Source organism: Miniopterus natalensis, chromosome 4 (genome assembly GCF_054644295.1).
Source record: "Miniopterus natalensis isolate mMinNat1 chromosome 4, mMinNat1.hap1, whole genome shotgun sequence".
Taxonomy (NCBI): Eukaryota; Metazoa; Chordata; class Mammalia; order Chiroptera; family Miniopteridae; genus Miniopterus; species Miniopterus natalensis.
In genome coordinates, this window is record NC_142084.1 from 78,189,274 (window position 1) to 78,202,805 (window position 13,532).

The 13,532-nt window shown below is 39.4% G+C and overlaps 1 protein-coding gene across 1 annotated transcript; it reads left to right on the forward strand.

Moving 5' to 3' along the window:
- The first annotated feature begins 1,173 nt into the window (after positions 1-1,173).
- On the forward strand, positions 1,174-12,459 carry ZNF879 (zinc finger protein 879). Its single transcript, XM_087816890.1, has 4 exons — positions 1,174-2,749; positions 4,809-4,935; positions 5,416-5,511; positions 10,280-12,459. The coding sequence occupies exons 1-4, from the start codon at positions 2,717-2,719 to the stop codon at positions 11,725-11,727; spliced, it is 1,704 nt and encodes a 567-aa protein (XP_087673016.1). The 5' UTR covers positions 1,174-2,716; the 3' UTR covers positions 11,728-12,459.
- Positions 12,460-13,532: the final 1,073 nt, after the last annotated feature.

Here is a 13,532-nt window from a genome sequence, read left to right on the forward strand (position 1 = left end):
TGTTTTCAGAGCAGCCACACTAATAGGTGTGAACTGATATCCCATTGTGGTTTTGATTTGCATTTCTCTAATGGTTAGTAATGTGTATTTTTTATCAATACAAAACAATGCACGTGTCCAATTTAATTATCTTTACTATGAAATGATCTGTCTTACTGCAACACTGTGATCCCAGATTTCTTTTTCATATTATTTTTCTGGCATATTTAGTTAATCTCTTCATTTTCTACCTTCAAGTGCCCTTTAGTATTAGGTTTGTCTTTGTAAACTGTAAAGTTGATTATTTTAAAAATCATTCATTCAGCACTATTGAGCACATATTATTTGGTATATACGGTGCCAGTCACGGAGGATACAGTTTGAAGAAGGGGATTATAGTCAATGATGGAAGACAAACTTTATGATTACAATGAACCATTTTAAAAGAATGAGTGTCATGAGAAGGGATATACTGTTGTTTTTTTTTTGTTTTTGCTTTTACCTAAGTTGAATGCCAGTTAAAAATATATCTTTTATAGGTTACAAAATTTGGACATAATTTAGATAAAAATTTGTAACAGATTTTAACACTTCTCTTACCAATCAAGAAAAAGCATCAGGGGGCACCTAATTTTCCACACTTAAAATACATTATCACTTTTCCCTCTTATTATCATTGTCATTATAACTACGAATAAAAAGGGTGCACGAGAGGATAGGCGGTTAGAGCTGATGCCGAAAGACAGATTCAACCTTCTCTGGCTCCTAGCAAGGGGCGTTCTCCAGCCTCCCGCCTTTGGCCCTTCTCGGCCACCGTAGAGGTACCTACGGCGGCGACGTCTGGGAAATGTAGTTCAAAAAGAAAAGCGCTATGCTTCAGGCGGGGGACTCGTCGGCTCTCCGGGGCGCAGGCACAATTACGCCGGGCGGCCTGGCGGCGGTGAAAAATGCTCCTACGCTAGGTGCTCCGCTTGCCTACAGGGAGGCCCGCCGCTTCGCGCACTCTTCGCGGTGGGCCGGGCCCAGAGTGCTGGTGAGACGGAGCCCGGGGTGTGCTCCTCCCGCGGCGGGGCCGGGACGGCGAGTCCCAGGTCGGGCGTCGGAGCCGCGGCGGCCTCGGCAGGTGAACGCGGCCCGGGGAGGGGGCGTGGCCCGGAGAGGTACCCCGAGGAGGCCGGAAGTGGGGGCCGCAGCCTCGGCCGGGCTCCTGGGGAAATGGCCTCAGGGAAGGGAGTGCAGAAAGCTGTGTCTTGTTTCAGGGTTCGTGAGCCCTGCGGTGGTTTTCCGCTTGTAGCCTTTGTTGGGTCTCCCACCCCCCAAGAGTTTAAATGTTATTTTAGATGTATCCGTTTTTGCAAACCTTGCTTGTTTGGCATCGTTTTCCTAGAGTTTTTTAACCAAATTATTAATTTTTTAAAAATTTTGTCCTCTTGCTAAATTACTCCCTTTTCTCCTTTTTAAAGTTCATTTCTAGCCAGTGACGCTATGGCTTCTGAGTCTTGTATTTTTCGGGAGTGGGGAAGGGAAGGTGGTAGGTAGTGGTTCCTTTTGCATTTGCTGTGATTACTCTTCTTCATAAAGGAAGCACAGCCTCCAAAAGGAAGAAAAGAGAGGAATTTTTGCTTAGCTATTTATGAAAAGGACACCAAGTTCTTCAAATGACATTTGAAGAGTTAGTATAATTGTCGAAAGAAACCTTCAAAGCCTTAAGAATTTATTTGAGCCAAGATTTTGAGCACGAGCCTGGAAGCAAGATCTCAGGGGATTGGGAAAATGCTCTGGAGAATGGCAGTCTTACAACTCTTTTTATATATTTAGAATTAAAGGAGAAAAATGTAAGGAAGATTTACTAGATTGAGGTGGGCGAAAGCAAAGTGGGGAAATCTCTAGGACTGGATGAAAAGCGAATGGAGAGAGACATACTGCTTTTACACTGGTGGGTGCAGGATAGTTAACATTTAATAACTGGATGGAAGGGAGATGGTATGTGGGCAACCAGGTAACAAAAGGGAGTTTCTGTGTTGTACTTTGCTACTTGGGTAACAAAAGGGAGTTTCCGTGTTGTACTTTGCTACTTTGGGTCTTTTTGAAGGATCTGGAAGCAAAAATTATTCTGACATGCCAAAGACATGTTCTAGATACACAAGAACGATAGACAGGGCTCGCTTAAGGTAAAGATTAACCTTTTATGAAGGAAGCCGTAGGTCTGGGACATGACTACTCACCATGACCTACCCAGTTAGGAGTTAAGGTTCTGACTATGCTGTGTGGTTACTTTTGGTCACTGGGCTTGTCAGGCCGTGTAGCCTTCTTTGTATTTTCATAGTTTTAATTGTTATAGCTCAAAATATCAAAGTGCAGATGTGTGGAATACTTATTTTTCATTAATTTAACTCTGTGAGCCCGATGTGACTGCCCTTTACTCTGTTAATGCTCTTCAGATAGTACTAATCCCTTAGTTTGATTCATCTTTAGTCATAAACCACTGGCTGAAAGAGCAGGCCCAGTGACTAGAAGTATGCTTGCTGCCCACTCCTGGTTGTGGTGACCAAACTTAGGGACCCTCTAACTTGAGGTAGCCTGGGCTATGACAGGTTCCCTCTGCAGGGTGCTCAGTGTGGAGTTTGTAACCTTGTCGGGCCTAATGAGGGTGGGAGAGCTGACAAGATGGAGAGATGTCACAGCTTCTTTCTTTATTTCAGGTGCCTTCTCCAAGAGGGGTAGTGGGTAAGGAGAAATGGCCACAAAGTTGCTACCAGCCCAGGCTCAGGTGAGTGCAAGTTCTTGTACACCTTCTGGGTTCAGAGATTCAAGAACCTGCTTTATTCATTGTTGAGCTTATCTAGGCTGTAAGTCTAAGGAGGGGTCAGAGGGCCTGGCTGGTGTTTTTCTTGCCTGAGGGCCAGTCTCATTATGAATTCTGCACTTAACAGTTAAGTACTTGTTTACTAGGAATTGAATGGGCCATCAATCTTGAGCCACTGTCACACCTAGAGCTTTGTGAGGGATCCAGGGTGTTTTTGCTCTTTGGAGGGCAAAGACATGGGAAAGTCAAATAATTCCTTCACAACACTAGGAATTACAGAGGAAAGGTATGACATTTGCCTTTCCAGTCAACTGCAGCAGTACCTGGTAAAGGTCCAGGTGATTTTTAGGAAGATCCAGGAAAGAAGACGTATGAGTCAGTTGGTATGGTCAGGGATACTACTCAGTATTGGGTGATTTTGGACTGACAAGCAGTACTGGGCTCATTTAAATGATGAAAGGAAAAGAGGTCACAACTCTGGCAGTTTTGGGGAAGTGAGCAAGTCTTCCCCAAAGGAGGGAAGCATCTGGTCCACAGTGATTTATTCCCTTCTTTGCCCATCCTGGCACTTGGGGAAATAGAATTAAAAACATAAATTCTTCCCAACCCAGAAAACCTCTCTAACAAAAGTAGAAGAGAAAGAAAACACTCTTACTGAGTAAGTGTTAAGCCAGAATATGGTGTGCATCACAGGCAATCCACTAAAGAGACTGCAGAGATAGAAAGCTCCTCTTATGTAGATGAGTATAGATTCAACCCAGTTTTGCAGTTTGGCAAATTTGTTAGGTGACAAGTTAGCCCATCTCCTCCCAGGAAACTGGGAGCTTGGTACATTCAGAGAGATGGCTACCAGGTCCTTGAGGAACCTTTCCTGAATTGTGAGGCTTATTTAGCCATTAAAAAGATTTACATATAATTGGAAAGGACTGAGAAAGAAATTCTGGAAGGAAACGGGGTGGGGGAGCTGGAGGCTCCTCCTTCATTTCCAGACAACCTCTTACTTTTAATTTGTGTTTGCAGTTACAGGTCAGAATATTCCTGGCCTTGTGACCTCCTTCCTTGGTTTTGGGCGACAGTAAAGAGAAAGCAAACTGTGACCTAACACTTATTCCTTTGGAAATGTGTCTGAAGGAAATAAACTTTGCACACTTTACTGGTGATGTGCAGGTATGCTCAAGCCAGCAATTCTAGCGTTACTAAAGTGGAAATAACCTGAATACCCACCAGTAGATTAGTTATGTGAACTGATTGATCTATACATTAAAATGATGGACAGCAAATAAAACATGTTTAGTGGGATACAGATACCTGTATAATATCTCATTTTTTAAAAAAATATAAAGCCATAGTAGCATGTAAAAAGTCTGAAAGGATATACAAGAAGAAACTTGTTTCTGGTGGTAGAAAGTTAGATTAACATTTTCCCCCTGCCTATTGATCTTTTCTAAATTGCTTTAAAAAAAAGATTCTTAATAATAAAAGGGACCACTAATTTTAAAAAGGTGAGTGGTCCAGTGAAGCCAGAGAGAGGTAGACAGAAGCCTCCTTGGTGGACAGGGAGGATTCCAACCGCAGTCTTGTCACTGGGCCCTTATTGAAAGGTTAATACGGCCCACTACCCTGGGCCCTCTCCTAACAAAGCCATGCTTGGGGGATTTTCAGAGCCTTCCCTTGCCCAGGACACAGAGATAGCCCAAGGTGGTGACAGTCCAGCCACATCTGTACAATGAGAGTTTGGTCTTGATAATTGTATATTTCCATATCTGAAGCACTGTGTTTCCATCATTCTGGTTTTGTTTAATGATTTCAAATGCTCATTATGTTTGGTTGCTGTGCTTTAACTTCTGAGGGCACAATGCTTCGTTCACAGTAGGTACGTGATAAATATGTGCTCAGTAACTGAGGGGTGGTCAGGAAGTATTTGGCTTGAAATACTTAGGACTCTAAGTGGTGACAGGGTTGCTGCTCAGTCATCCTCTTGTGGGGATGGGCCTGGGTGAGCAGAAATGGGTTTGCATTACAGGAGTCTGTGACATTCAGCGATGTGGCCGTGCTCTTCAGCCAGGATGAGTGGCTATGCCTGGATTCTGTGCAGAGAACCTTGTACCGGGAGGTGATGCTAGAGAACTACAACACCCTGGTCTCTTTGGGTAAGGACCTTGTCATGTGATGCAGAATCTGCTGGGGAGAGCATCTTGGTGCTCTCGCATCTTAGTGCTCTCTCCAAGGCCGACATTTAGTGCTTGTCCAGGTTCAGCCCACCACTGTAGTAGGTGGGCTTTGAGAGTGGTAGTTGCTATTCCCCTCAGCTACTGGGAAGGTTTCAGCTTGATAGAGTTAGTGATGGACATCACCAACTTTTGTGCTTTTCCTATTTCCTACCCCCGGAACTCTGTTCCCCTGCATCTCATAGGAGGTTCCAGCTTAAAGGAGTGCACAGCCAGAACTCTAACTTTTACCACCTCTTGGCCATCCTCTGGGAGCTCAGTTTTAAGTCCCTCTCAGAACAAACCTCTCTCTTTCCTTGGATTATTCCTCTGGCCTATAGACCCTGGGGCTGTATCTGTGTGCCAGGATGGCAGCTCATGTCTGTACTATGGACTCATTCTCCTTTTCTTGCTCACAAACAGGAATTATGTTTTCCAAACCAAAAGTTATCTTCCAGTTACAGCAAGGGGAAGACCCGTGGATGGTGGAAAATGGAATTTCTCTTGGTGCATGTCTAGGTGAGTGATAGTCATTGGGGAATGGCATAGCTTATCTTACTGCTGCTTGTTAGCAGTGAGGCCACTCTCAGCTGACATTGATTAGGGCCCTTGCTGATGTGTCAGGCCAGATGGGAAATGCTGGAAAGATACATCTTCACACTCTTACCATTTTGAGTACTTGATATAGCAGGTTCAGAGGGAGAGTTGGATTTTCCCAATATGGGTTGCACTTTTTTAATATGCCCCTTATAATTTGAATGCAAAATATATAATGCAATAAATAGTGTATAAAGGTTTGTGATTCATATCTTCCCCTTTTTTCCTTGTTTTCATTGGATTAATTATTTTCTTAAATTATTTTGCTTTGTGGTTTGCACATACCTTTTAACACTAAATACATCCCTTATTGTTCCATGTTGGTTTTTTGCTTTAACTTTTTTTGTCTGCAACTTATTGCACATGATTCAGCTAAAAAGGAAAAGCAGATGTACTTGTATTTATGTACAAGCAGGGAGAAAGCAGGGGTAGCAAAATTGTAAGTTATCAAATATAGGCAGAATGTTTGCAGATATTCATCATGCTTTTCTCCTAAATTTTTTATGTGAAAATTTTCAAGATAATATGTTCCACACCCTGACGACCAGGATATAGCTCTCAATCTCTAAAACCTCTTGGATTGCTGGTTCATAAGCTCTCGCTCTCTGTTCTACTTTGAATTTTATCTTTGTTTCTGGCACCAGAGGATGATTCTCTTTTGAGTTTTGCTGCTTATCCAGCATTTATTTCTCTTGATGGCAGGAGACAGGCTTTCTGTGTCCATTTAGTCTTGTGTTTCCTTTCATGAACTCTGTCTTCAGATTTTCCACTTTGGTTTGACTAGAATATGTTCTTAAATAATGTTTTCAGAAAGGTTCATGTGCACTATAGTTGTGCATGTCTAAAATAATTTTACCTCTCCTGTGGGAATTATGTTTTGAATCTAGAATTCTGGCTTTTTTCTCCCCCTCTGAATTGTCCAAATTTTGCTCCAGTGTCTTTGGATTCTGAGTGTTGCTAAAAAATCTTCTGTTAGCGTCATTATGCTTCCTCTATTTCCTGTATAGAAAACCTGTTGTTTTTTTTTGTCTTCTGTCTGAAATTATAGAATATCTTCTTTATCTGTGGAATTCAGAAAATTCATTAGGTTGTATCAGGGAGTTTATTTTTTTAATATTGTTGTTTGGCACTCATTCGCCCTTTACTTTCAAGAACCAAGTCTTTTTCATTTCAGGGATCTTTTTTTCTATTACATATTTACACACACTCTGCCACATTCCATTAACAATTCAAGGAACCTGATGCAAGAATAATGATATAATAAAACAGAAATTCATTCAGAGCTCTAGAAAATAAATATATCTGTTGTAAGGACCAGAATGGGTAGCCAGAATGAGTTTCAGACTTGGCTCTGAGCTTTCTGATTGTCAAAGAAATCATTAGTATCAAATGAACTCTAATTCATTAATAAGCACTCAAAAATTATTTTTATTTGTACAAGGTATAAATAGTATTATAAAAAAAAAGAGCTAAAAAAAGAGACTCACCTGAAATTTTACCAACCATGATGAACCTTTGGTGGTATTTTACTGTTTATCCTTTCAGACTGTGAGTATTGTTTGAGTGTGTTTGTACATGAGAGAGACAGACACACACACAGAAGGAGAGAAATAGAGAGATTAATTATATATATTGCTCTTGAGCCTGTTTTTAATTGTGAATGTTCTTCAGTTATTCAACCCTCATTAAATAAACGCCTACCTCTTTGAAAGAGCTCTATTATATTGTTGAGCTATATTTACTGAACAGTCTTTAAAATTTTAGTTTTCAGTTTTTCCCTGTTTATATTGCTGCTATGGCTATACAATAAAAAGATAAAAAGCTCTGAGAGTAATTACAGCACAAAGGTGTGAGTATTGTGAATAAAAAGGCAAGGAATGTGAGTTGAAAATTTATATAGGATTTTTTGAAAAACTATTCAACCTCATTACAATCAATGAAATTCAAACTAAAACAATGAGATGCCATTTTTTCTTATTTAATTACCAGAAATTAAGAAATACATATCCAATGTTTTGCTACTGCTCTGAGGGATATGCAGTATCTTTAGTTGGATTTTGATTGGTATATTCTTTCTGGAGGACTGTCTGGCTTTATTAAAATCAATTCCAGGTTTGGAAGTTATCTTAGGAAAATAATTTTATTATTGTGCAAAGTTGCAAATATGGTGTAAAAGAATGTTATAATATGAGGGATTACTGGGGAAAAAGAAAGCTAAATGACTCTCAGAGGGGATTTAGTAACTTATATGTTCACACATTGGAATATTATTACATAGCCATTAAAATGAGGCTGTCATTCTACTGGAGATAAGCTCACAATTTTTAAAATACATTTTATTGATTTCAGAGAGAGGAAAGGGGAGGGAGAGAGAGAGAGAAACATCAGTGATGAGAGTCATTGATTGGCTGCCTCCTGCATGCTCCTCACTGGGGAATCGAACCCGCAACCCAGGCATGTGCCCTGACTGGGAATTAAACCACAATCTCCTGCTTCATGTGTCGTTGCTCAACCACTGAGCTATGCTGGGCGGGCTCACAATTTTTTTTTAAGTGAAGAGGGGGAAGGAATAACCTTAGTTTCAATCTGATTTTATTATATATTTATTTATTTTTATCCTCACTTGAGGATATATATATATATTTTTTCTTTTTTCAGAGAGAGTGGAGGGGGGTGGAGAGAGAGAAATACCCATGTGTACAGTGATTGATTGCCTCCCACAAGGGCCTGGAGCCAGGTATTGAGCCTGTTACTAAGGTACGTGCCCTTGGCTGGAATCATACCTGGGATCCTTCAGTCTGCAGGCTGACGCTCTAACCACTGAGCCAAACCAGCTAGGATATGATTTTATTTTCTAAGTCAAAGTGTCTTTTAATATACAGAAAAAATGTGGTGAGCTAAATTTCACATATAATAGTGATTATATTTGCATGATGTGTTTATGTGTGAGCTGTATTTTCACTTTTATAGTTTTCTTAATTTTTCTTATGATTGTATGTTTCCTTTTTGGGTAAGGAAATTAAAGCTCTTTCATAAAATACATTTTTTTTTTTTTTTAAATTCTCACCCGAGGTATGTTTGTTTTGTTTTTGTTTTTATTAACTTTAGAGAGAGAGAGAAACATTGATCGCTTGCCTCCCGTATGTGCCACGACTGGGGATCGAACCTGAAACATAGATATGCGCCCTGACCAGGAATCAGACCCGCAGTCTTTTGGTATATGGGATGATGCTCCAATCAACTGAGCCACTAGGCCAGGCAATACATTCATCCCTTTTGAATCAATGCTTCTGTTTTTTGCACTGTATCCTAAGTGATCAAAAAAGTGGTCAAATTATTCTCAAGAAAGTACCCTTCTCTCAGTTTTTCCCATATCATTATATGGCACCTCTCTCAACCGAGCTATCTAAGCTAGAAGGTTGGTATTATCCTTGAGTCCTCTCTTTCACTTACTCTGTAAACTCTGTTAATATGTGAAGATGCCTGTTATCCCTACCTCCAAAACAACCCAAATGTGCCCTCCTCTACTACCATGCTGCTGCAACATCCTATCACCTCCATCCAGGAAGATTTTGGCAGTCTCCTAATTGGCTGCTCTGCATCTGCCTTTGTTCTCTTTTCCTCCCTCCCCCATTTACAGTCCATTTGTTACAAAACCATAGTTATCCTTCTTAAAACTATCATGTCCCTCCTAACCCTCAGTGATACTTAAAAGAAGTTCCAAATACCTTTCTATATCTTATAAAACCCCACATGATATGGCCCCTGCCCACTGCTTTACCTTGTGGCACTCTTTCCTTGTTGCCTCTTGCTTAAGTTACACTGGACTTCTTTATGTTTTTTGAAGGCACAAAACTTATTTCTGCCTTAGAGCCTTTGCGTTAGCTATTGTTTCTGACTGGAATTATCTTTATACCCACATTTTTGCATGACCAGCTCTTGTTATTTGGATCTCATGTTTAATTTTATTTTCTCATCACTCAGTTTGAAATAGCTTGTTTACTCTTATTATACATCACCTTGTTTTTGTTTGTTTTCTTAAAGTTCTCATCACTTCTTAGTACTTCTTTGTTTGTTTACTTGGTCATTGTTAGTATCCTACTACTAGATTGTAAACCAGATGAAAATCAGACTCTTGACTGGCACATTCCTTGTAATTGTGAGTCTTGACCTTTGCATGGTGCATAGTGGGCACTCAGTAAATATTTTTTGACTAAGTTAAAAAACCATACCAACATTGAATGAGTCTCAAAACAGAATTAGTTGATGAATTGTGTTTCAGAGAGCTTTTTAGGGACAGTATCTCTTTTACTTTTTTTTCATAGCCCCTCTTCAGTTTTGTCTTGAATTTATGTTGAGTACACAGTTGGTTGACTGGAAGATGAAGCTGGAGAACAACACATCCTGCTTTACACAGAAATGCCCTGCACCCTTCTGAGTTGAGCTTTGTTACTAGATCAGGCCTGGATCCTCCGCCTGGAAGATATTCCCTCTGAGTTCGTCAACTCACCTGTATATTGGTTTCTTCAGACCCTTCCCATCCAGGCATATCTTTATCCTGCTTCTTTCTCTTCCCCTTCTTTTCTATCCTAAGATTCCAAGGATATGTTTGTTTTGATCTTTGTATATTTTTGTGTCACTTTTCTTTAGTCTCAGTGCAAGGGAGACTTACATGTTTTGCTTATTTTAGGATGGGAGAGCTTGTTTGAAACCACGATTTCCAAAGAAGAATATCAGGAAATAATGAATAAACTCATAGGTGATGATACTTTTGACTTCAAGTTGGGGAAAACCTACATAAGTGAAGACAAGCTAGAGAAGCAACAGGGCAAAAAGAATAAACCTTTCAGGAAAGTCTCAGTTACCATAACAAAAACCTATGCAAAAGAGAGGAGCTTTGTAGGTATTGAACTTGAGAAAAATCTTGGTCTAAAATCATCACTTATTAGGAAACCCAGAATTATTTCCAGAGGAAGGAAGCCCCATTCACAGCAGTATTCAGTTCTATTTAAACAACTGGGAGTCAATACAGTGCGAAAATGTTACAAATGTAACATCTGTGGGAAAATTTTCCTCCACAGTTCTTCTCTGAGTAAACATCAGAGAATCCACACTGGAGAGAAGCTCTATAAATGTAAGGAATGTAGGAAAGCTTTTAGCCAAAGCTCATCCCTAACTCAGCACCTGAGAGTTCATACTGGAGAGAAACCTTATATATGTAGTGACTGTGGAAAAGCATTCAGTTTCACTACATCTCTCATTGGACATCAGAGAATGCATACTGGAGAGAGACCTTATAAATGTAATGAATGTGGAAAAACATTTAAAGGTAGTTCATCTCTTAATAATCACCAGCGAATTCATACTGGAGAAAAGCCCTATAAGTGTAATGAATGCGGGAGAGCCTTTAGCCAGTGCTCATCTCTTATTCAACATCATAGAATTCATACTGGAGAGAAACCGTATGAATGTAGTCAGTGTGGAAAAGCCTTTACTTCAATATCACGTCTAAGTAGACACCATAGAATTCATACTGGAGAGAAACCTTTTAATTGTTATGAGTGTGGTAAAGTATTTAGTTATCACTCAGCTCTTATTATACATCAGAGAATTCACACAGGTGAGAAACCTTATGTATGTAAAGAATGTGGGAAAGCCTTCAGCCAAAGCTCTGCTCTCATACAACATCAAAGAATTCATACTGGAGAAAAGCCCTACAAATGTAATGAATGTGGAAAAGCTTTCTCCTGGATTTCACGGCTTAATATACACAATAGAATCCATACCGGAGAGAAACCATATAATTGTAAAGAATGTGGAAAAGCCTTCAGTTCCCACTCAGCAGTTAATACTCATCGAAAAATTCACACTGGAGAGAAACCTTATAAATGTAATGACTGTGAAAAGGCCTTCAACCAAAGCTCAGCTCTAATTCAGCACCAGAGAATTCATACTGGAGAGAAACCATTTAACTGTAAAGTGTGTGGGAAAGCCTTCAGGCAAAGTTCATCCCTTATGACACATATGAGAATTCATACAGGAGAAAAGCCTTATAAATGCAAAGAATGTGGAAAAGCTTTTAGTCAGAGCTCATCCCTTACTAATCATCAGAGGACTCATACTGGAGAAAAACTATAAGTATAATGCATGTGGAAAATCTTCCAACTGAAGTTCATTCCATACTGAATATCAGAGAATTCATCCTGGAGAGAAAATGATAAAAAGTACTTAAACTTCAGAATTTAGACCTCATCAAATATCAGAGACTTCATGGCGCAGGATAGCCTTCGGGATATTAAGAAAATACCTATGTTTTTTCCCCATATGTTCTTAAAGTTATTACTGAATATAAAAATAGAGAATTTGTAATATCAAAGGGTCAGTATGTTTTTTCTTTCTGGTGATGTATGATAATAGCCACAAGCTTTCACAAGCATCACTGGGAAGCATGTTGACATACATAAAAGTGCAGCCATAAAATCTAAATTCCAAATTAATCTGGGAGTCTATTTTTTGAAATTATATTAAAGTGTTATACAAGCAAGCTGCACTAAGAAGAATGTTTTGGGAAAGAAATGTAAGCAAGTGACCTGTAGCTACCTCACTGTCACTAAAACTTGTTTGTTTTTTTTATTTAAAAGCAAATTCTGTACTTGCTGGTTGTTACAACTTTTAGGTTGTTTCTCTTCTGCTTTCTAAGCCATCCACTTGAAAAATCACTTCATAACTTATGTAGGTATACAGTCCTGTGAGTTTTCTCCCTGAGTACTTTTTTCAAACTCGGAATCAGATCTAAAGGTACTTTATTTTAAATGACAAAATGCATGATATTTCACTTGTTTTTCTCATAAAGTGATTACATTTGCTGTATTAAGTTGAAGAAGGTTATTCAGACAACTACTACTTTTGCAAGTTAATTTACAACTCTTGGCCCCCCAGGCTGTGCCTGTTTCCTGAGCTCTGTAATCACCAGCCACTGGAACCCAGATTGTCCTCCCTAAAGGTAAAGTGAACAAGGTTACTTTTGCCCCCACCACATGGTGCTGATTACCTACGTTCTGCAGGCCACTAGACATAATCAGTCTCTCAGTTCAGATGCTTCTTTCTACAAAAATGGACTATTACTTCCTTCAACAAGTTAGTCTACTTGAGCATTTCTGAAATGTAAGTAATTTGAACAGTTATTTCACAAACCAGACTAAAATTGTTGAACTTTATAGAGGCCAACATCTAGTTTTGCCCACTTTATCAGGAGTAGGAAGCACTTAAGGACTGAAATATCCATTTGTTTAAAAAAACAAACCACAAACACACAGAAAAGATGCTATTAGAGGTGGAGTCTAAGCAAAACAAAAATCACTTTTTGTCTCCTGGGACTATTGAGTCTCATTGATTCAGACCTGGGAGGAACAAACTTTTCTGAGTCATGTAATGCTCCACCTGCAAGACCCCTTTTCCCACAACCATTCTTTTAAATTCTGTAATTCCTGGGGAAATTTCTAGGAAAATATAATGTCCCTGTCTTAGTTTGTTTGGGCTCCTATAACAAAATATCAAAGATTGGGTGACTTATAAACAAATTTTTCTCACTATTGAAGGCTACCAAATTAAAGATCAAGGCACTAGCATGGCTGTATTCTGGTGGAGGCCCTCTACCAGCTTTAAAGGTGGGGCCTCTTAAAAAGGTCACTAATCACATTAATGAGGGCTCCACCCTCATGACAATCACCTCCCAAAGGTTCCATTTTCTAATGTCATTGCCTTTGGAGTTAGGATTTTAACATACAGGTTTTGAGTGGACACAGACTTTTAGACCCAAGCATTTCTCAAGTATTGATAATCCTAAAATCAGATGAAAAAACACACCAAAAAACTGAATATATATTAGATATCTCTAATATATATCCAATATATACTAGATATATTAGATATGTCTAATATAT

Bases quoted from the DNA above. Each gene is read 5' to 3' on its own strand.
- ZNF879 (XM_087816890.1), top strand. From the start codon at position 2,717: ATGGCCACAAAGTTGCTACCAGCCCAGGCTCAG. The intron at 2,750-4,808 runs GTGAGTGCAAGT...TTTGCATTACAG, and splicing joins TGCTACCAGCCCAGGCTCAG to GAGTCTGTGACATTCAGCGA. The intron at 4,936-5,415 runs GTAAGGACCTTG...GCTCACAAACAG, and splicing joins CAACACCCTGGTCTCTTTGG to GAATTATGTTTTCCAAACCA.